The following is a 24,463-nucleotide window of genomic DNA, read 5'->3' as shown; positions in this document are numbered from 1 at the left end:
AAGACGTGAGCACATGAATCCCGGGGAAGTTGTAGCAGCAATGACAACACACTGGCTGGGAGGCTTCAGGTTGTTGAATGCTGCCTCCCAATCTCTCACTTTCTGCACACTACCCACTATAGATAATAAATAATAACTCATGGGTCAAACACGGATAGTTGTTTATTTCTGTAGAAGCAAGATCTAGGGGCAAGAGCGAGCAATTTTCAAGTCAATGACTGTGTGTTAGAAGTGCTATTTGGTGAATTCTGAAAAGGAATTCTGGAAATTGAAAATAAAGAAATCTTAAAATCCCAGTTAGCACATCAGATCAAACTGAAATTGTGTTTTGGAGGGGTTGGCTGTATCACTTCGAAGGTAGAAGAAACTGTTCTGTCAGTGCATAAGGGAGCTGCTCAACTTGCAAATATTTTTTCCTATGAACGTGCTACAGGAAATTTTTACTGACAGGTTATTATGACTACTTTAATGCGCATACAACCCACTGTCTGGAAGACAGTTAAAATTATAAACTGTTCATAAATTTACTGACACTGTTGGCAACACTGTTACAGCAGTAAACATTTAATTTGATCCTCATTTCTTAAAATAGTGGTATTACTATGCCTGCAGAAATGCAAAGCTTCCTGTTGAAGAAATCTATTTCAGGTCTCTGCGTATTAGTCCTTCAGCCTTGCTTATGTGCATTTGTGACAAATGAAAGTAGTCATATTAATTCTCCATTTAATGTTAAAATGAAAGCGACAAATTCATACAATTCACAGCTCTCTGCATTAAAGTTCTTATAAAGCCTCATACCCCAATTTTAAGAAATCATTTCTGTCCGTGATCTTTCTCTAAATGATTTTTTATGTAGTTGTCTGCCCCAGCTACTCATGATACATGTGAGGCATAAAAAATAATCTTGTAACAAGGGAAGCTTGTAAGTTCTTGCACTTCTTACTCAGGCAAATTTCCTTCAGTGAATAGGAATTATGCTCAAGTGATAATTGCATCATCTGGCTCACAGTTTGAGTATTTAAAGATCTTTCAATTCAATGCCATAAAATGATGTTAGGGTGCAATGAAGCAGTGTCTATAGTTCCCTGCCCTATTGTTCACTTCCCCACATCCTGCAGCTGCATGAAAGGGCATATTTTTCTCTCGCACACAGGTAGAAGTCGCTTTAGACAGGAAAATCTTAGGAGTAGCAGTAAGTTGAGTTGGGGAGAACCCTTGTTTTCCTTTTCAATCTTTTGGGTTTTGTGTACTGTTTTTTTGCCGTGGGGCTGGGGGAAGAGCTCTCAGTTCACCAGCTGTTGGTTATATGGGCAGAGCTTCGCCAAAGCCAAGCTTTGAGGGGAGGCTGTTAAACACCTCGTTTTCAGGGACCGTATTGCTATCAAAGCTCGTTTTGTTCGGTTTGCATACTTCTGGCCTCTGATGATGCTAAACAAATAATAGCCCTATATTGCTCACTGCTCACACCACAAGTTTATTTTAATGGCTCTCACTGTAGCTTTCTAGAGCCTGCCATTCTGTCTTGCAAAGTCCATGCTTGTTTGTTCCTTGATTATTTAGAATAATTCAGCTTTGGATTCATTTGCAGAATTCATGATGTAGAATTTTAGGACTGTCTTGAGGACTCCTAAAGCACAACCACAGAAGGAAGTGAGGTATTGAAAGAGATAAATCATCATGATCAGAACATATATGTCATTTTATGCTGTTTGGCTATAAAGCTGGGGTTCATCATGGGAGGTTAGACAGAAGGCATAAAGATAGTATCAGGCCCAAGTCGTGGCTGGAGAGAGCTGTAAAAATGCTGGAGTGACAGGTTTATGTAAATTTCACGAAAAAAATGTAAACCTTAAAGAACTGAATACGGAGTCAGGAAAGAACAGAAATGTCAGTGCATTAGCGTTCAAAACCTCCAAAAATTCTGAAAGCAGAAAACCACATCAGATGTGAGTTAGGAAGAGGGGTTGGAGGTGAGATGAGATGGGCAGATGGGGTGAAAAGGTACTCCACCACTTAGGAAAACAGGCTCAGCATAAGACTGGTGACAGGGAAAAAGGGATGGTGTTTTGTGAAAAGTGTGTAGAACTGACACACAGCTAATTAGAAGAATGAAGCCAATCAGAGAAGTGTTGCTCATATCACAACAGCAAGGCTGTTAGCAACTGATCATAATAACTGCAGAAAACAGCAAAAGAAAGAAACTGTAGGTGAGTGCAAATTCTGTGAGGAAGAGTCTGCTTTTTCAGTTACGTGAACATCCATGTTATAACTAATATGGAAGAATCAGGCGGGTAGGGTGAGCCTGCAGTAGAAACATCACTAGTGTCTACTAATATCCTGTTCAAGGATAGAGCAGCTTACTAGTTTTCTCCTTTGTATTAATTATACAACAATTGAAAGGCCAAAAAGCATGGAAGAGTACTCAGGCAGATAAGAGTAAAATGTAGCTCATTGTCTCCCCATAAAACTGAAGCCCTCAATAACATGGAAAATAGCATAGAACTTTTCCAAAAATTCATCTCAGCAGGCAGCTTTCAAACTGCTGTTGCCAAAATTGAGAGGAATTCACCTGCCTCTCACTCATAGGGTTCAGTTTCACACAATGAAGGTTGTAAAGGTGCTGTCTGATGGTCTACAACAAATCCATACAGGGAACCCTGAGGAGTCACAGAATGAAAGAGGGGGAAAATTTAAACAAAAAGGAAATTTAAAAGGTAGTTTTTTGAGCAAAGGAGGGAGCAAAAGGGCTAGTTCAGAGCAAGAAGAAAGAAGCAAAGTGTATTATGGGTGAACTAACTGACTTTCAGCTGGCATGAAGGCTCACGTACCATGTTCTCTCCTTCACTAAAAATTTAGCATTTGCTGTTGGCTTCCACAGAACATTTAACAAATGTACCTTGGCTAACTGAGGGGAGCGATGCTCAGTGGTGCTTATGGAGCTGAAACTTTGGGTTTCACCACACCTAGAAGTAGTGCTTGACAATCTGCATCGCTTCCAGGATACTGAAGAAAGCAGCTGCCTGTGTTACATCTGCAAGGGCTTCTCCATCCTCCCTGCTCCCACCTGAGTGACAGAGGACTCACTGCCTCCCCGGCTAATTTCTGTGCTAGATGTGACCAAAGAACCGAGCTGTGTAATTCTTAAGAGCTTGGGTAGTAGAGAAGTCTGTAGCTTGTCAGGAGAAAGCGTGGCAGTTTGGCAACAGCTTGCTACAAATTAGTATTCATCCAAGGAAGTAAAATGTGTTTATGCTGGCAGTTCTCAGCACAGTATCATGCTTCTGTTGTACTGTTTAGCTAAATGTCATCTATTAATATTTCAGTGAACAAGGCCCCATGCAAAACCCAGCTGGGATCTCATAATCAGTCATTTTATGTAATGAAAAGAGGCTCTCCTAGACAGCACCCAACTCTGTTTTCCAGTTACTTTTATCCATGCACTTGGCCTGATCCCACAGTGCTGCTTCCCACATTAGTGACGCAGTGTCACTCCAGGTTTTGTACGGACACACTGCAGCACACATACAGAAGGATGCCTACGCTGTAACATGGCTGGAAAAGCAGCGTACAGTCAAACACAGTGTTATAAGCAAAATTATTTTAATGACAAGCCCTCTATCCAAATTTTAATTGTTGCTATCCTCATCCATCATTACTATGAGCTAAATTCTGGATGTTTTAAATGGCTATTATTTTCCACCTGTGGTTGGAAGCAAACAGCTTGTGTTCCTACAGCAGCCGAGCCTTGGAAGAGCTCTCCCAAGCTGTAGGTGGATAGTCCGCTAAGTATTTTGGAATCAGAACCTTTTTGTTTTGAGTTATCGTTTATTTTTACCTTCTGTTTGTGGTTAAAATTGATTTGTTTTCACAAAACATTTTGAATCTCCTATCTGAGATGCCGTTCGCACAGATAGGTTTTTTTGTTTGCTTGTGCAGGGAAATTAGACTAGTGTGTAGTGTTATTCCATACAGATTTAGCACAGGATTTCAGGTTATTTTTGCCCAAGAGTGATTATAAATATTTTAAAAGGTCATTTTTCTAGCTAAAAGGAGGTATTATGTCAATTAGTCAACATACTTAAATCACCCTGTGCAGCAATGTGTTTAATGAAAACTAATTTAGTAAATCCTCTCATTCTGTCACCGAAGGGTTCCTGATTCTGTTCCTCTAAACACAGAGGCAGTCCTTGTAGGGATGGGCTTTAGGTGAGGTTTAATTATTTGTGTAATGTGCCCTGAGATCCCTTTGTGAAAAGCACTCAACAAACACAAGAGTATTGCCTTTATATAAATGCACAAGAGGTTGATTGCACCTAAACTTACCATTCAATCAAGATGGTTTTATATGAGGAAGCATCCTTTGGGTGACCAGCTGCTGGCTTGAAATGGCATCCCATTTCAGGCCAGCTGAAACTTCACCACATAGGTGTAATTTAACTTTGATTAATTTAGATGTTTAGTTCTTTTTAAGGGATTTATTGGTTATGGTTTTATCTGAATCAGACATATATAAATCATATTCACAGTAAATCGATGGATAATTTCAGTATTAGCATTATTCTAGCGGTGCATAGCTTGTAATTATAACAAAAAGTTATTTTTTTCCCCTCATAAATGATTTCAAAATATTGTATCATGTTGGTTTTTTAAGGGTTCCATATGAGGTGCACAGATTTAACTATGATACAATTACCTTGCTGTGTGGGCTTTGGACCTGCTATGATTTAATGACATTTTTGCTCATTCAGATGTTTATACTGCACGTATGTTTTCAAATCATTCTCACTCTACTGGCAATTTTCCAACTTCCCTGTGCGAGAAAACGATCTTTAAAATTGTCCTCGCTCTGTAGTACTTAAGAAAGGGAAGAAGTACATGAAGAAGAACCTCAAAGATGAAGGCCAGGCTTGAAGCACAGTTTCATTAATACTGGATGGCAGGAAAGGAGCCAAGTCCCAGATAATGAGGAAGGAGTTGCAATTTTTTTTAAAGCTATCTGGTGACAGGGAAAACAAAAATGACATTCAGCTGACGAATGAGCGGAGTTTGACCTAGCCTTTTGACCCTTGACAATCAATCTTACCTGCTGCTTCATAAAGAATTATAGCTGTGCCACTCACATTTGACTCTGTGTTTTTACTGTTCTCTGTTACTTCTTTCTTTCTTTCTTTTTCTTTTTCTTTCATTCTTTCTTTCTTTTCTCTTTCTTTCTTTCTCGCTTTCTCTCTTTCTTTCTTTCTCTCCTTCTCTCTTTCTCTCTCCCTTCCTCTTTTCCTCCCTTCCTTCTTCCCTTCTTCTTCTCTTTTATGAAAATATATCCAAGAAGAATAAAAGTTTATGTTTCCTGCAAGACCATAGAAAATAGTTTTGAGAAAGAGGGGGGAAAAGGATGGAGGAAACAGACAATTGGGGCAGGGTGGGGTTAAAAGAAATACAGCTGTGAAACAGCTTGTGCGTGCAATCCATAGATGCCCGTGATATCTTTGGGGCTTTGGAGGGTGACATAAATCAACAGCAGCTTGGCATCGTCCTCCTAAGTGCCCTGTGCACAGTGTGGTGTCACTGGCACAAACAGCCATGCAGAGCAGCTGCTGGTGGTGCCTAAGGCTCTGCAGGGCCAGTTTGGAAGATGGAGTCTGGACTGTGCAAGGCAGAACAGATCAGGTCTGAAAAAACACAGTGGCCTTCTAATGTGGTCTCCTGTAATGTAGAAAAGAAAATATGGAATTGTGAAATATAAGTTACCTTTGCATAATAAGAGTGACGACACAGTAAAATAAGAGTATGATCCCATGCAGGAGCTGTGAGAAAGCCAGCAAGAAACCAGGATTTTCAGGCTTCTATGGTATTTTGTTTTGGGTTTACTGTTTTATTTCAAGTTTTATTGTTCTGCATACTATTAAGAGTTTGCATACCCTTATTATTGGAAAGCATGGTAAGTCTACTCTGTAGACAACCGCTGTGTTACCTGTTAAGGGTGGCAGAGCAAGTACCGAGCACAGCGTTAGTGGCACAACTGAAGAAAGGAGAACATCAGATCCACAAGACAAAAAGCTCTTAGAACTAAGTAAAGGCCATGTCTTCCTCTTGGATTCAGAAGTGTAAATTCACTGACACTGTTCTCATTGCCCTGTGAAACTCAGAGAAGAGTTTGTTCTTATGAGCCATGTGGATTTGTATATTTTTATTTGCAGCATTTTTGCTTTGAGGTACTAAAGGCTAGTCAGCAAGTGTATCTGTAATGTAGTTCACTAGCTGCAAGAGGTGGCCACTGGGAGGTTTTTTTGCTTTTAAGGACAACAGGTTGTCTGAGGGAAAGGGAGGGATCTATGAGGGTTTGAATTTTTGGGGTTTTTTTTTCCAGTGCCAGTGAATACTGGGAAGGTGCTAGTCTCACAGACAAAGAAAATAATCACTGATCTTTTTTTTTAAGTTGCATATTTAAAAATTTTAGAGGTGCATCCTTGGTACACACTTACGTGAGTGACCGCTCAAAACTGTAGCAGATGATGAACAAGGCTTCTGTGGTTTCTATGGTGTGAAAACATTTCTGCCCTGTCATGTGTAAGGAAGGGATGACTCTGCCTCAATTCATCTTGTGTCTTTTTAGATTAGGAAGAAAAGGATACAAAATACGGACAGGACAAGTCACAGGCCTGCCTTTCTCTGGAATTTTCATGGTCATGTGTGGCTGTAGCCAGCTGGGCTGGATGTGGTCTTGGCTGCCTTTGCATGTTTTTCTCTTTAGAAGTGCTAAGAGGAGTAACTTTTCTCCTATTCTGAGCTGCAGTAGGGAGAGCTGTTGAGGATACAGCTCGTGTAGGCTTACTGCTTGGAGAGTACCTCCAAAACACCACACGTGGCTGCTCTCTCTTTGGCTCTCTGACCCTTGCTGGGTGTTCTTAGTGAACAAAATGGCTGAATGTTGCCTGCACAGGCTTCATAACACATGAAGGTCTTTCTTGCGTGTATAGATGTCACACCTATATGTGAATATCTTAAAATCTACTCATATTTCTGGGTTTAATATATATTTTCTAATATATTCAGAAACAAAACCAAGCAAGCCTTAGCATCGCTGGTCCTGAGAGCCTGAGAGTTATTTTGCAAGGGGTTAGGAAGAGGGACAGAGGGGGCTGTTGAACAAGAGAGGGAGAGAAGTTCCATTTCCCATTTGTTCTTCTGTAATTTGTTATCATTGAGGCAGTTATCATCGGTGGAGGAAGGCTCACACCGTGGTTCAAATTGCATAAGCATAATGAAAGCCGGGGCACAAAGGGACATGGTCTCACTAGCAGAGGAAGTGAGGTCAGTAGTCTTCAGCCTCTTAACAAGACGACAGAATTTATGAAGCATCGCAGCAGCAGGATGTGGTTACCTGCAGTCTATTCACATAACAAGCCCACCCGGGTCCTATAGTTATCGCCCTTGAATCTGTTTTCCTTTCTTCATTTTCTTTTGTCATCCTCCTGTTTCTTTGGCATAGCTTACTGCACCACAGGAATCACTTTATTGCCTCTGATATCTTGTTGGTGAAATTTTCTGGTGGATATTTTTATTGTTATTATCATTAGCTAGTTTGGTTTAGCTGGCTCCATCGGTGTGTATCTGATGACAGAGGTGCTCACAGTGGTGTGCAATGAGCTCTAAGTACTAGTCTTCCAGGAAATCCAGGATGGTTTTTCATTTTGAGGTGTCCTTTAAGCTGGGTGTGAGACAAGTTCCTAAAATGTGCCTGAGCAGAGAGTTCATCTTAAAAAGACATCCTTATTATTGGGGATCTCAAAAAGTCTTATGAGCTGCTGGGAATAAAAGCATTACTCAGGCATTATCAAAAAGTAGGAAGAAAGAAAACAAATGAGTGCTTTTAAACCATCTATCTCTCATTAACACAGTGTAGGAGGTAGCTCTATAACAATCATTTTCATGTGGAAATAAAACTTTGTGTATCGTTACCCCCCATCATTTTGAGGATTTTAACACACATTGCTATACTTCACAAATTTAGCTTCCTGTGGTGAGGAAAGTGAAGTTTATTATCCGTCCTTTTCTTTTCTAGGACAGGAAGGTGAGGCAGGGAGATTAACTGCTGTGCCCAAGGTGGTGCGTGTATGGTAGGTTCAGGAATAGGAAGTGGATTCCCAGGTGCTGATCTTCATCCATAAGACAAACAGTCCCTGTTTCTGGTCTGATTTGTTCTGTCATACAGGACCTCTTTTTTCCTTTTTTTTTTTTCCCCCTTTTTTTTTCTTTCCTTGATTAGGAAAACTGTGCTGCCCATCTTGGAAGCACAGCATCCCGGTGGGAATAGTATATATCAGTACAGCAGGTTTAATTATTTATAACTAATTTCTTTGTCTGATGCTTTGACTGTTATTTATTTTATTTTCCACCAGAAGGTTTGATCCCTTAAACAGCCTGAAATCAAACATTTGGCAGTGATTAGAAATTATGAAAATGGTTTCTGAGGGAAGTGTTCTGCAGGGAGGTTAAAGTTGCAGACTAGGACGTAAGCCGAGGGCACTCTTCTGAATCTCTGCAGGGAGCTGCTCTGGGGCATGTGCTCTGTATTCACACCCACGGTGCCTCACACATTCTCTCCATGGTCTTCTCAGAGCTATTTCACTAGAGTGCTGTTACGGCAGGGGGCAAACTGAGCCGTCTCAGACAAGTGAGATGCAGGTCTGCAAGGCACCCATCAGACAGTACCTGGCAAAAAGGCCACTCCCAGTCATAGCTGACAGAAGTGGCAGAAATCATGAAGGCATCTAAAGCTTATCTGTTTTGTGGATATACTATGATCAAATCTGAAAATCATTGCAGCATTAGTTAAATCAGCAATGCTTTTAGCATTATGATTTTAAGAAGTCAGATGTCATTTCACTCTGCAAGATAATTAAGGGCTATTCGAATTAACAAATTGAAGAATACTGCTGCTTGAAAAAAAAAAAAAGGAGGTAGAAATTTTGGGTTTGTCTGTATTGGTCCATGGACCAGTGTTGATTCACAGACATCAGAGGTCTTATGTTCTTGGCTTCCCCTCTTAATTTCTAGTGCAAAACATTAAAGCATAAGATGCTTACCTGGTATTAGTTTCTTTATGACCCAGAAATCCAAGTGCTCCATAATCAAGATACATAAAATTGTCAGCTACAAGCCCCATCATGAAATGTGTTGCACTGGATGATTGTTTAAAGAGCTCTTGCCTTCACTTATGTGTCTTGCCTTTGTAGGTGTTTTTCTGATGCATTTCTCATCAGCTTTAATGATTGGGTAGCTATTGGCAAAAAAAAAAAAAAAAAAAAAATCCCTAAATGTTTGCTAAAAAACAAAGGCAGGAATTTACAGAACTGCTTTTGCCCAGAATCACATGAATAAGACTTTCTGACAATAATGTTTAGCCAAATTTGCACTTGCTTCAGTCCCCTGTTCAAAGGTGAGGATTTCCGGGGTGCCATCATAGTTCCATGAGCTATAAAGAAGTAAATGTCTACAGCTGGTAGGAAAAAGAGGCTTTTGGGGCCATATCTGCTCAAAGTGAGGGCTCTGTATGAGAGACACAGCAGCTGAACAGCTGGAGGTGATGGCCATAGGAATTGCCCTCCCTATACAATGCTTTGGGACCCCTGTAGAGCTGGTGTTTCCAGGTATAGACAAAAATGAGTCCAAAAACTACCTTTTTTTGGAAGATTGTGGGAGAGAGGGAAAAGAAGGAGTGTTGTGGTCACATGATGGTGGCCCTGGCTCTGTCTCAAGGATGGAGATGAAAGCATAGTTTGCCCCATGCTCCCTGGCGCTTGAATGGAAAATCAAAGGGAACCATATTAATTTCAGCTTCATTGAAAACACACAGTAGAAAAAACATCCATAGCTGGCAAATGGAAAGGTCTTAAATTGATGATGGAAGAAACGTTCATTTCCAAGCTTCTGAGCGAGCTATTAAAATCAACAGAGTAAAGACAAAATACCTGGCACTGAAAATGAAAGGAACAGTTTTTTGCATCTACTTAGTTAAAACTTGGCAAAACAAATCTAAAGTAGTGGTTTCAGATTTCCGTGTGCACTAACTGTGCCAAATTTTGTTCTCAGGGCTGCCATGATAGATAGTTCATCCCACTTGAGAAGCATTTTTGCCTCTAACTTTTTAAATCAGAAGTCAATTTAAGCAAAAAGCTAGGTCTTGTATCAGCACTGACATGTGTTTCTTTATTTTGTACTGTTGAATGGTCTAGGCTTTTCATTTAAATAGACTATATTGGAACAAGCTCATCTCCATTTAATTGACTTTGGAGTTACCTCAGTAAATCTAGTAACGGTGTTTGCCTAGTATTTATGTCATATTTTCACTTACACTTCTCAGTGGGCTTCCTCAGGAGGATGAGAAACCCACTAATTTCACAAGCAAGGAAATTTGTGAACAGTAAACTCTCTCCCCTTGCCCTCAACCACCCTGCCCCCACCAAATATCTTTGTCTGTGCCTGTTACATTAGCAATAAATTTCACATGATGACCAATGTTTTCATTATCTTCAAAATGTTCTTAATTCTCTACAGTTAAAAGTCAGCTCCTATGTTATTTTATGAAAAGGTTAAATACAATAGAAGAAAAACTGAAGTGAAAATTATTAATTGTTTTATGGAAACTCACACAACCTAGTTACATTACTGCCAGTACATTTCTATAGGATGAATAAAATATACATATTAGGATACATTATCTTGCGAATTTTCTCTATTTTTAGAGCAAGTTCTGCAGGATTCTATTACAGTTCTCAGGATGACTTTAACAGCAAGTGCCTTTAATAACAGTGTTAGTGCATTGGTAAACACTTTTTTGTGTGTGTGTGTGCATTAACACATTATTGAGTTTGTTTAAAAGATTGAAGAACCTGGAGATGACAATGAGAATAATGTTTTGTAGCATCATTCAGGTTTGGTATAACTAAACACATGCAGCTGATGAGACCTAAACACTTATTTAAAATATTTCATTATCCTGAATACTAAAATTAAGGCAATGTTGCCTTAAGGAAGGCAAAGACTTGTTTCCTGTGAGGGTTTTTTGAGAATTACTGGTTGGCAACCAAATTCAACTTTTCTTCCCTTATCTGGTCTGCGAAAGCAAGTATTTTCATTGATAAAGGCAATAAGGTACTAGTTACTGCATCAAAAGGGCAACAACATTCTGTTCTGACTGAATATGTGGACAGAAATAGGAAATTATTTTTAAGTAGATTTTTGGCCAATTGTAAATTCATCCTGTGGATTTTGTTCCCTTTCTATAACTGGGGACTCCTGCTCCATGTAAGTATATGCATTATTTAAATGGAAGTTCTTTTATTAATTGCTGTGTATCCCTTTCAAATTAAAAATAATTAACCTTGAAGAAGCAGCTTAGTAGCTAAGGTAAGACCTAGATGCAATTTGTTCAAAGGCCTGCCATTAACTGTTATGTGGTGTACAAAAATGCATGGAATATCAAACAGCATGGAGGTTCCTGATGTCCTTTTGAAAGCCCTGGAGCGGACAGTGCATCGGCGGGGCAGAGCTGTCGGCTGCTTTTCTGGGCTCCCCAGCCCTTCTCTTCAGCTGTGGATGGAGCTTCATAATGTCACAGGAGTGTGGCTGAGCTCACAGCCCCTGAATGGGGAGTGCCTGTGAAATCTTCTCCCCAGCTCTCCCACCCAGATTTTCTACTGATGAGTAGTTGATCTCTGTGAATAACAAGGTGGTTAATTTCAACAGTGGGCAGGAAATTTAGGCAGGTGGAAGCACATGAGCACTCAAAGAGCAGCTAATACACTGTCGCTGTGCGGTGGTGATGGATGCCAAGCGCAGCCGAGCTAGGATTAGCACCTGAAGCGGCAACATGTTTGGCTGATGAGCTGTAGGGACAGAAGAGAAATCTGATATTCAGCCTCCCTCATTTTACTGCAAATTAAGCATGAGCTCTCAGGCCATCCGCAGCAGATGACCAGCTGCAGAGTCCAGAACAGCTGCTCACCTAATGTTCAACTTGGTTTTTAATCTTTCTGCAAGTAAAATAAGAAAACTAGGAAAAGGAACATGGGCAGATCACCTTAAATGGACCTGTAGCTGGCTTAAAGCTTGCAAAAAGAGAATAGCTGCAGATGCTGTGGTGTGTTTTGAAATGCCTGCAACTAAATACAACCATTCTTATCTATGCGTAGCAAATAATAAAGATCATGGAAGATTCTTGAAGACAGCAAAATAGAGCTACTGTGAGTCAACAGCAGGCAAGCAGAATATACCTTACTAGTGGTACATACACTCAAGAATGGCTTGCGGTGTGACAGATTACCAAATTAGAGTTCACTTGCCAGCTCTTCTACAATTTCTCATGTGGCAGGAGTTGCGTAGTTTCTCTGCATTGATCCCTTATCTAAAGAAAGAACACCTCCATCTTCTGCTCACATATTGAGGTTACAGCACCTGGCGCAGCACCTCCTCACCAACCCAGTGACCTATGCTCAAGATTGCTCCTGTACCACAGCTATTAAGCAATAACTTGTGTCACTTAGAGAAAGTTTTTTAGTCTCATTTTTATTCTTCAGTGACTGATGAAGAATGCCATGTTCCACATGGTACTGCGTATATGTCCCAGCTGGTGAGGAATGGCTTTCAGTCCCTGGGAGCTGCACAGGGACATAGAGCATTACATCCCTTGCAGGATCAGGCCACATATTTTTTTTTGTTCTCTTCCCCCCCTTTTTCACCCTGTTGCTACCATTTTTAATTTTTCATGGCTTGGTAAAACCAGAAGTTCAAAGCTATGTTGAGGATCACGGGGCCCGTTGTTAACAAGATTGAAGCCTAAGTCAGTGCTCCAGCAGAGCATTTGCATGCGCGGCTTTGCAGCAAGGTAGAACTGCCACTCTTGCACGTGGATCTTGACCTTGCTGTTGTAGTTTTATTGGTTGTAAAGGGAAGGGCTATACTGGGCTGCATTTTTTCCCTTTCTCCTTACAGTGTACACATTGCTGTTTTCTGAGTCATTCCATGGCCTGTTCTCATGCTGCTCAGCTAACTTCCCTAGATGGAATTTGCACACTTGGAACAGAATTTGCAGCTACTTGAATCTTGGAATTCTTAATAGAAAACAGAGTTGTCTCAGGTCTACCAGCTTTCAGAACAGACTGGAACTCTAAAATGATAGAAATGCAGATATAATGAGAGTCTGAGAGATGAAAGCAACCAGTCATACCAAGTCACCTGGTGGGCACAGTACCCTCTGCTGCTTCACTCAGTTGAGGCTGGGGGAAAGTGATATTGCCCTTTGTCATTCTCCGGACACTTCCATGAGCTCAGCATCAAGGCCAACCTTTTAAACTACAAACACTTTGATCCGCTATTCGATTGTATTGTTTAAAAAAACCAAACACACACATGCACAAAAACACAGTGCATTTTACTTACAGTAGCTTCACTTTTAGTTAAGGAAACATGACTCACTTCAAAGACTCTTTGAAGAGACTTCTAATAATTCCTGATCTTCAAAGGACCATTGCTGAAGCTATACCTGGATAAATATTTCTTTGTCAGAAGAGCCGTTTGCCATAAACAATTATAGAAGATGCAACTGCAGATCTGTTATCCGCAAGAATGCAAAATCACCCTTTGAAGCCACCAGGCAGTTCAGCCAGTTCCTCTTGACAAGACTTTGCCCCAGAGCCTCACATAGTCCCCTTGCCAGCAGAAATGGCAGGGCACCCGGTGGTCTGGGCACCCATGGCTCTCTGAACTGCAGGACAGGATTCGGCACAACCTCTTCCAAAGCTCCTGGGGCCATATGTCATTGCACAGCTTTTTCTACAAGCATTGCTACTTCAAGGCACGTCAAACACTTTGCATAAGAGCCATGGAAATTATGGTTATCATCAATATTAGAGCATTTGAAAGAGACAAGGAGGGGAAAAGAATAAGCTGCAGTTCCTGTTATTAAAGGTTGTGCAAAGAGTGCCCAGCCTTTTTCTGGTGTCCATTATGAGTCATGGTCATCGTCCTCTGAGTCAGCAGACTTGTTTCAAACTTCATTTCTTTGTGTCATTCATCTGTTCCCTGTCACATCTCTGCAGCTCTGAGATTTTAAATCGAGCTCTGTTGGCCTTTAGATGATAATTTTGTCTCTGTCGATTAGTTTCTTTCAAAGGAGTCCTGTAAAATTTTTCCCAAGAAATGAGAGGTTATCTTAAATTCTGATCCATAGGAATGTTCTTATGGGCTCAATATGGTCTGGAAATACGATCTGTAGGAATACCATGCCACTCCATTTGATTTTCCATTCCAACACTATTCTCTTCTTAGACAATCTGGGACCAGTCCTGCTCTCTGTAACTAGAAAACTGCTTTTATCTGGCATAAGGACTTGATGTTAAGATCCTGCCCCCTGATCTCAAAGAGTCGTGTTTTCACCAAAAAAAAAAAAAAAAACCAAACACCAAAACAAAACCAAAAAAACACCATACAAAACCAAACAAAAAACCACCCCAGGCTGGTAAAATTCAGAGTTTACCAGATCTAAACATCACTTGCTTGACACCCAGCCTTTGGTATTCAAACACTTACATTGCCCTCAGACTATGTTATGGTGGGTTTTTAATTGCCTGTCTTTGAATGAGAGTCCCAAGAGAATTCCTTGATTGATCCCCTGTGTCTTGATGGTACCCTGATTCCAGTTAATGTTTCAGCCATCTGTACAATATGAGGCCTAAGGTCCCATTTGAGCTGAGGAAGCAAATGGCTTATTAAAGTCTAATTTCTCCAGCTTGTTCTTGCCTTTGGGCATTTTAAATAGGTTAATGCAATTTTTACAATACACTCAGGGAACTTTACTCACAGAGTGTTGTCATAAACTAGAGGAAAATAGCCCCTAGATTACCTTAAAATGGGAAGTATTCCAAATATACTTGCCCTGTAACTTAGTCAAGCTCTCTGCATAGAACAACAACTTTTTCTTCTCCCCACCGCCCCCCTTAAGATTTTAGTGGATTATTGTACATTTTAAGGTTTGGTAAGGGAAAAAAATGTCAGATTTATTTAATGCAGTGGATCATTTTTCAGGGATGTTCCAGTACTCATCAAAATGTGGAGACACCACAGGCACCATATAAATTATGATGGTTTCCTTCTTAATACTTCCTTTTTATTGCCTATATTCTTTAAAGTGAATTTAGTGCTCATGAAAGATGCTGGATATGACAACAGTAGAAAGTGAAGCCCTGTGTTTATCTGCAGAATTGGTACAGAGGAGGACTAGCAGTGCAAGTTTCTCCTCATAACCCTGTCTGCATTCTGCAGCTGTAACCTTGAGGGATCACCTTTAGGAAGGAGAAGATGACTTGGTCTCCTTACTCTTTCTATCCTTAGCCTCTCTGCTGAAAAGTGCAAATAAAGATGTCAATTGATGCCATCCAAGGCCATAGTCTTTATGATCTTCCTAATAGGTATTGGGAGACCATCAATTTGTTACCTTGACTCTGTGGCAGACTGCTTCCAATGCAGGCTCTCTGTGGGCATCTATGTGTGAATACATCTTCTATACATATAATACATTTTCTATAAGGTAGAAAGCACTCAAAAGCACCATTAAAGTGCAATGACTTTTGTTCCCTGTATTGACCTAGACTGGATTTGAACCAGTGATTTAGAAATAACATGCTCTGTATCCCATTACTAATCTTTTCACCCACAAGTCCAACCCTTCCTTTTTTTCCCACAAAGAAGATGCTAACATATTTAAAACAACTCACATTTTGCTCTCAAAAAGAAAATTCAAGCGTATGCAAAACCACGTTGGCTATTTGGCTAACCTACCCCTCATTACCCAGGAGGGAGAGAGTGTAAACATAGGCTTGCATTAGAATGTTCAGCGTTGTGTATTCAATCTTTAGAAATCTGTTTCAAAGAAAAGAAAGGCATATACCTCATTAGAAGAGAAACAACAGGGTGGAAAAACAAAGTGGGCCACGTCAGTTCAAACGCAAGCCCAGATGCTTAAGTTAGTTACACTTTTCAGTTTAAGGCAATGCAAATCCATTCTCCATTACTGGGGAAGTGGAAAAAGGCATTAGGCCCTTGAAATGGCAGTCAAGTTCTGTGCTCAGTCAAACAGGAAAAGGTTTAATGTATGATTTTCTCCTTTTTAGTCCATTGTACATTGTATCAAGGCACTGAAGAACATCTATGCAATTATGTAAATACGTGGATAGAGTGGCACAACAGTTTGCAGACTAAAATTGTCTTATTCCTCCTACCCCTTCTTCCTTTATTACACAAAAACAAGCATAGACAAAACATTAATAAAATAAATCAGACATTATGTGAAGCTTATCCACAAGAGCAGATTATAGATACAAATTGAATCCCTGAACATTAATTTGATCTTCTGCCAAGCACTGTAGAGGTCTTAATAATCTGAGTGTATATTGTGAATGAGAGGTGAAAAGAGTCCTAATTTTTACATTGTTTACATTGTGTATGTGGGGTTACTTATGTTCCTTGCATTTTATAGAAATGTGATTGAACTTTACGATGTATATTTTTATTTAAAATATAACCAGAGCCATTCCCATACTTATGCAGTAATATATTAGCCAGAGGCAGCAGGCAGTTGATACTACTTTCAGCGAATACAATCAGGATTGGGATTTGAAGACAGCCTTTTCAGTTTTTCCACTAAGAAAACGATCCAGTCATTCTCCCTGCCATGGATCAGACTGCTTCTTTCAGCATGGTTGCATCAGAAGTGAATTCTTCTATCGCACCACTGTGCTTGACAGAGGGGCATTTTAGTTTCATTTCAGTTTCCTGTGTGGGAAACCAGCAGAGGAACAGAAGATACAAGGACAACATGGAAAGACACTTTCCATAAATATTGTAAATGCATAGCAGCGTTGTGCCTAAGGTATCCCTTAGTTCCTAAGGTGTTTCCTTATTTCATAGCTTTCTGTAAGTCCTTCAAGTAGTCTGAGGTCTGTGACAAGTACAGAAATAGGTGATCTGAGGCATCAGGAGGTTTGCTTTTTCTGCCTCTGGACTGTTCTTTTGCACCACTTAACTCCATATTATTCTAATATTACTCCATAATATACATGTTAAGATACATGATATTATTCTAATGTAAATGCTTTGATACTGTGGCTAAGCGTAATCCGCTTAATGTAGGATCATAAAAGGTGGGGTGACCCCTTGCGAAATTTGCCATGGCAGCACAGCAATCAAGAAATCATAGTTAATAAGTTTGAAGACCCCTTATGCCACTGTTTGTTTGTAGGTGTTAGTTCTTCTTACTGTCTTCTTGGATACCTGGTATATATATTCAACACTTATTTTTCTTAAGGAAAGTTGAAATGTCACACAGCTTTTGTGGATTTTCCTCACAGCTTTTCACAGCTTGCATGTGTTCTTAGTTGATTATCTCTCTTTTAAAATTATGTACTTTATGTTGTCTTTTTTAACCATAGGAAGAACTCTTTGCCATTTTTCCCAAGCCTTCTTAATTCTTGCATTTTTGAAAGAAAGTCTTTCAAATTCTTGCAGTTTTGAAAGAAAGTAGGTACTTCTCACTTACATATGTCAAAGTTTTACCCAGCTGTTAGCCAGTAAGTCATAAAAAGATTCCTGTGAGGTAGGCAGTGCATGTTATCTTTTATACATGCAGGCATAGCACTGTTGTACCACCTGAAATTCCATCAGGCTCCAAGCTCTGCAGCAAGTGACAAATGCTAGACAGGTATACGATTCATAATGGATGAGCTATGCAAGCAAGCTCTGGGAGTTGGGTTGGATTTGATTACAAACAATAATATGACACAACCCCTGCTGTGGATATACACACATTGTGAGAGGCAGTGCAATCAGGCAGCATGAACACCAGACTGCAGGCATGATCCGGAGCCCTAAATCCACCTTTGCGGGATACCTACTGCGTGGCTTTGGGAAAGCCTTGTCTGATCTGATGGTCCTTCTTCCCATTCCCTATCTGTTTGTTTAGCAACAGCGTATTAAACAGTCATACCTCACTAAGCCACTTCACAGCAATTTATAGCTCAGCATGATAGTAGGCTCCGGAGAGGCTTTTTAAAGGAATTATATGAAAAGACAAGAAGTTATTTGAATAATTTTGTGCAGTTGCTGGAAATGAACTTGGAAACTTTTCTGTGAAGTGACTTTTCTCCATCCACAAAATCTTCCCTGAGGTACTACCTCCCACCCCAGCAAGAACGAGTGCATTGCCAGTACAAAAGGGAATGGTACAGATATTGATATTCCTGCATCAGCCAACATTCAAGTATTGAGCAATACTGAACGCAAAGCTTTTGTACTCCTAGATGGTGAATTAAAAAGAGCCATTATCTGGGAATGCCAGGCATACCCGCAGAACTTACAAACTCGATGTTTTCCAAGTCAGCTTCTGACCCTCTTCATTGATTGGACAAGTCAGCTCACCTGAGTGATTGCACCTCCTCACACTGTTGGTGCACAGAAGTACGTTGGCAATGGCCATTTGACATCTGGAGAAGTAAGGGTACATTCCTATCTCCCCATGGTGACGGCCATTTGGATCTGGGGTGCTGTGCCCAGTACTGGGCTCCCCGGTTCAAGAGAGACAGGGAACTGCTGGGGATGGTTCAGCGGAGGCTACGAAGAGATGAGGGGCTGGAGCATCTCCCTGATGAGGAAAGGCCGAGGGAGCTGGGGCTGTTCAGCCTGGGGAAGAGAAGGCTGAGAGTGGATCTTATCAATGTCCACAAATGTCTTAAGGGTAACTGTCAAGAGGACAGGGCTGGGATCTTTCCAGTAGTGCCCAGTGATATGAGAAGGGTCAACGGGCACAAACTGAAACACAGGAAATCCTTCTCAATGTGAGGAAAAACTTTTTCACTTTGAGGGTGACTGAGCCCTGGCACAGGCTGCCCAGAGAGGCCGTGGGGTCTCCTCCTCTGGAGACATTCAAAACCTGCCTGGACGTGACTCTGCAACCTGCTGTAGGTGACCTGCCTTAGCAGGGCTTGGACTAGATGGTCTCCAGAGACCCCTTCCAGCCCTGACCATTCTGTGATTCCATGACATCAGTTACATTAGCAGCTCAGTAAGACCTGAACCTGCAAAATTTTAGGTTGTAAAAAAGCTCTTGAGGCTTTTTTCCCCCTCTTTTTCTTCCCTCTGGATTCTGTCCCTTGTTTTATGTATTGGCAGAAGAAAGCATGCGCAAATCAAAATGTCCATTTAACAGAGTATTGGTCTTGTGGAGAATGGAAGTTTAATGAATATTTGATTTTTAAGAATGTAATTCAACAGCTGACCGAAAGCATGACTTGTTAATGAAACTGAGGCCTACACCATTAGGATAACTGTTCTATCAAGTAAATCCCAACACATGCAACAATATAATCTTTCTTTCTTAGACACATTCATACATTTAAGTAAAACCACAATTCCTTAAGTGTGTATTTTTGTCCATTGGTAAACAAAGAGATCAGTACTATTTCTGTATCTGTGCTTTAGACTCTAATTTTGCAAGGCTACTTATATCACCGTTTGACAACATTTCAATGAAAGCATCTGGGAAGAAAAACTGCATGCTCTGTGGGGAACACTAGTACTAATAATTATTAAATAATACTCTTCTGATTGCTCTGAGCCATATGCAAACACACAAAACAATAAGCTTTTTTGCATTATAACGTAACCACCCCTTCATTTGTTTGCTAATGTTTATTTTTCATTGATTTTACACTTTGGGCTTTTTTACCCTTCTCCTCATGTCTTACCTGTCACCAATTTTAAGAAGTCCAGGCAGTGATGCTGTTGTCTTTAGTATTCTATGAACAGACATTTTTTTTTGCATATGGTAAGTTCAATCATAAGAGCATTAATAAAAATTTAGTGCTGACCTTTTTTTACACTTTTGTGTTCCTGGAATCACAGTGATTCCTCCATCCTATATTACCTCGTTATCTCAGATTGATACTTTCAGCATTCTCTTAATTATTGACCATATATTGCAGATTCTAGCTGAAAGGCATACCTCAAGGAGCCAGACATATTCTGTGCTCCAAAAATATTTCAGTAGATGGCTTGCTCTATGCCTCAAATTCCTGTCCCCTGCTACATGACCCAGCGCCCTACATAGAGTGTATGGCATTCTGACAATTCCATTCTTCCAAGCCATGGCCTTTAAGAGTGCCCTGTGGGGGAAAAATGGGGACCATTACAGTACAAAAAACCCTGCTGTATCTACTTTGCTATAGAGAAAGTCTTGTCTTATCCTGTCCAGTTGTTCACACAGGCTATAAAACAACCCCTCGTTCCTGTCTATGAGCCGTGGGGGTTACAAGTTAGCTTCTGTGGGGTGTTGTGACATTATTTCCTATATAGGAGTCTGTGGAAGCAGTAAGGGCCTGTTGTATTTGAAGTCTTGGTTATCAATGCTTAGTCCAGATTGGTAAACTGTCACAGGTGAGGAAATGACCTGCACAAGAACTGGTCTAGATTAGTTTTTTCATCATGGGAATGGGAAGGGTCTTTCTGCCTCTGTGTATGTATGTACCTACAGATAGAACTGGTGAATAGTATTCCTTGCCATCTGAAGTGCTTCATGCTATGGTTAATATTTGTCTATGCAGTTGCTTTCTTGTATACACACCTTCTCCATTCTTTGTTCTCATATGCTTTAGATTGTATTTCCACTTACTTCCCCCTTGTCTTTGGGGCATTTAGGTATGAGTTCTGATAGAGGAATTGATGTGAGTGTTCCCTTACTTCTCCAGGCTGATTTATTTTGCATGAGATACCATGTGTGGTTTATGTTGAAACACAAAACTTCATCAGTAACTTTCCTGATGGAAATATATTGGTGTTATCAGTCCTCCTTCTCTGCATTATTCAAGTTCTTTGTTGAAGTCACATACACATAGCTATAATTCTTGTAAAGACATATTTGTAGTTTGGTTCCTGCCTCTGGTGAAAGAAAATTTAGAGCAGCTCTAAGTTAGGAATGGATGACCAGCAGCTCTTCCTCCCAAGCCTTTTAGTTTTCCTTCATACAGACTTTTCTGGCTTACCCATTCTGCCTCATTTTTTTCTGTTTTCTTTTTTCCTTTGCTTATTCCAGTTTATGGCTCATCGATTTAATAAGTCGTACCAAGACCTCAGGTTCATCCCCAGGGCATAGACATCTAGAAAGCTGCAATAGGGATGTCGGCATGAAAAGAAACTGGAGATGACTTGGCTTTATCTGCCAATCCACAAATAATTTCATGAACAGAGTTTCTGGCCATGAAATCTGAATGCCATTTTAGAAATAACAGATTTGATTCATTCCCAGTTTACTTTGGCTTCTCCTGTTGGAAATTAGAATACAGAGTGGTGTTATCAAAGCAGTATACAGAGTGCAAAATAGTGCAATAACCTTGTAAGCTGTTCCTCTTGGGATCTTATAGCCATTTAATGCAACCCCAAAGATGTTGATTATAGTGGGTAAGGCCGGAGACCCAAGTGACTTCAGGGCCATAACCCAAAGCACCACGCTCCTCTGATGTTCTGGCTGCTGCTTAAAGCTGTTCTTCCTTAGTGGCACCCCTGTGGCACAATTCTTACCTTCCTGAATTTAAGGAATGCCCTAGTCAATTTGAAGGTGTCTCTGGGAGATAAAGTTTGCTGCTCGGTGCCTGCAGGTTGATGTGAGCCACCACTTTCCAAGCCTCATGTGTGGAGCACGTGCTAGCAAAACACGACAGACCTTTAGTACCAGGAGTACGTGAGCAGTGCAGGTGGACAGAATTTCACCCTGTTTCACAAGAGGAACTTTATGGCTTTTAGATGTGAATGATGAGGGGTTCTGATTTCAGGCACGCGCACATTTTATTGGGTATTTTTGCTACCTATGCATTGCACAAGAAATTTCACAGCTGAATATATTATTTCCTGACACCTGCTGTTTAAAGTTTTTTTCAGAGTGTCCTTTATTTTACAACAATGGTTTATGTAACAGCACCAGTTCATGTTATGAGTTCTTGCTAGGCTGTGTGCAGTGATGCCCTGTTCACCTCTCCTCTAGGCAGGCAAAATTCCCACTGACTTCATTGGTAAGCTTGTCTGAGCGAAGATTGCTGGTCAGCTGTGCTGCCTGTCCTGTGGGCAGAGCTGTAGCGCTTCCAAAGTTTTACTTTCATTGCCTCAAATGCAGTCTGACTCTTACCACAGAACTGCACTGGCAGAACCACAGGCTGTTATTGTCGGGAATGTGTTTCCTGCCATGGCCTGAAGCCTGAGGACAGCTGCCCTCAGTGGGCAGTGAGCCCCACAGTGTAACAGAACCAGAATTTAATCCAGAATATCTTTAACACAGTAGGTATTACTGAAACCTACATAACTCCCTTCCCTCTCTTCAATTCACAGCTACCTCATCCCTGAACTCCCAGCTTCAACAGCTTCAGCATCTTCAGCAGCTCCAGCATCAACAGCAGCAGCAGCAAAGCCAGCAGCAGCAGCAAGGTCAGCAAGCACAGACTCCACAGCCACCCCAGCAGACCCAGCAGCCACAGCCACAGCCGTCAGCACCACCGCAGCAGAACCAAACACAGTCCCAAAGCCAGAGCCAACCACCTCCAGCCCCACAGTCCTCCAGCTCCCCTCAGAAACCCAGCCAGTCACCAGGGCATGGCCTTCCATCTCCTCTTACTTCACCAAATCCATTGCAGGTAGGACACTTTGTACAAATCTGTAACAGTCTAACACAAGAAAGTGCATACTCTTCCACCACGAGGGGAGATCAAGTGAAGGTTACACCTTCTGACCATACAGGCTGGGAAATTCCACCTCGAATGAGTTAATCTTTGCAGGCATGCAGCTCAGAACAGCTAAAAGACCTGATAAGCCAGAAAACCATAACTAATGATGGTCCCAGTCTTCTGCTTTCTGAAGAGTAAACATCTTTTGCTCTTAAAGTCCATATCACAGAACACATAGAAAACTAATTTTTTCCACAGATACAGCATGCAACTTTCACAAATGGCATTTGCCCAGCAGTGACCCTTCGTGGTAGCTTATGAGGACAGCAAAATCAGCTGTTCATTAGCAGATGATCCTGGCTGTCCCTAAAAGAAATGGAGCTTCTGGTGGTGGATGTGTGCAAAGGGTGGATGGGTTATCCTTCCTCTTGAAATCGCAGTCCTAACGTTTATTCTGCTAAGAATAAAATACTTTTGTTAAGAGTCTCAGTATAGACTCCAAAGCTAAGAATGCCAGATAATGCCTTTCCTAGATACTCCCTCCAATGACACAGATGTTTCTAAATGAACCGTCAGCAATGGCACCCGCACTGATGCTGGGCTCTGCCCATCTTGGAATTGCCAGGCAGAAACAGGAGGGCTCTGATCCAGTGGTCCTGATTTCTTATACTTGGGTGTTCTTGCACTACCAGTGTCATGCTGTATTCATGTCCTGCAAGAACAGCTTTGACTGTACCCACAAGTATGATTGTGAATACACACCAGCATAGTCTGTGAAGTGAGCAGAGTCTCTTTCACTGGACAGTGGAAGTGCACTTAGAAACCAGCAAACTCTCTATTCATATATTTCCCTAAATTCTGAGACCCCACTTTAAAGGTGTTATCTGCACTGATGGATTCAGCTCCATTTCCTGCAGACATTAAACTGCATTAGCTTAATAATTAAAAAATCCACTTCCAAACAATTAAGGGAATTGGTTTACAAGAAGCTGTGTTTGCCATGTGGTCAACCAGTTAAACCTGCATTAATCTAAGCTTCAACTAAATTGCATCAAATCTGATTTTTTAATGGTTTAGATAATAGACTTAAAAGTCCACAAGAGATGCATCTTGGTTCCTGGGCTTTTTCTTACAGTAAAGTATAATGTTTCTAGAGCTTCTTCTGTGTATTGTCTTAAGGGCTACTTAGGCACCACTTAATGTCCAGTCTATCATGCTAGTGAGTGCTCTGGGGCTCTTTAGTATGCAGATTATTGGCATACAGAGACAGGAATATTTCCAGAGGAGCTTCTGTTACATTTTATTGTCTTGGTGCAGCTGTAATGTTTGCACACTAACTGTATACACTATGTGTTGCTAAAACTGCCTGCTAAACACTGTGCTTCAGAAGGCATTCAGTTTTCCAAACAAATCAAATGCGCGCATAAATTAACGTTGGGGTAGGCAAGAAGGGGAATTATCTCATTGAACATACCTCAAGAGGCTTGTACTAACACTGAATCAGAAGTCTCAGCTATTGTACAGCCTCTGGTTCCAGTGTGAATCTCAAATGAACTTGAGTGGTTCCAGCCTCATCTGTGACCTGCAGGTACAGGCTAGTAGAATCACTTTCCACTGTTAGCTTCTCAGGGTCACACCTCACTTGCAGAATTACAACAAAAGTAAGTAAAACCTTGCATAGGAGGTACCAGTGCCCATGTTTTCATGGA

At 40.9% G+C, this 24,463-nt stretch overlaps 1 protein-coding gene across 3 annotated transcripts in view; it reads left to right on the top strand.

Moving 5' to 3' along the window:
* The window catches only part of POU6F2 (POU class 6 homeobox 2), a 319,374-nt gene that overhangs the window by 195,222 nt on the left and 99,689 nt on the right, over nt 1-24,463 (top strand). For all 3 annotated transcript variants that reach the window (XM_080382151.1, XM_080382150.1, XM_080382149.1), the window contains one exon: nt 22,423-22,724. In XM_080382151.1, the coding sequence (XP_080238277.1) occupies nt 22,423-22,724 (302 nt within the window). The remainder of the gene's footprint in view (nt 1-22,422; nt 22,725-24,463) is intronic.

This window comes from Falco punctatus, assembly GCF_963210335.1.
Source record: "Falco punctatus genome assembly, chromosome: 4".
In the NCBI taxonomy this organism is placed as follows: Eukaryota; Metazoa; Chordata; class Aves; order Falconiformes; family Falconidae; genus Falco; species Falco punctatus.
Note: the sequence above shows the minus strand (reverse complement) of the source record. Positions and strands in the feature narration are given on the sequence as shown.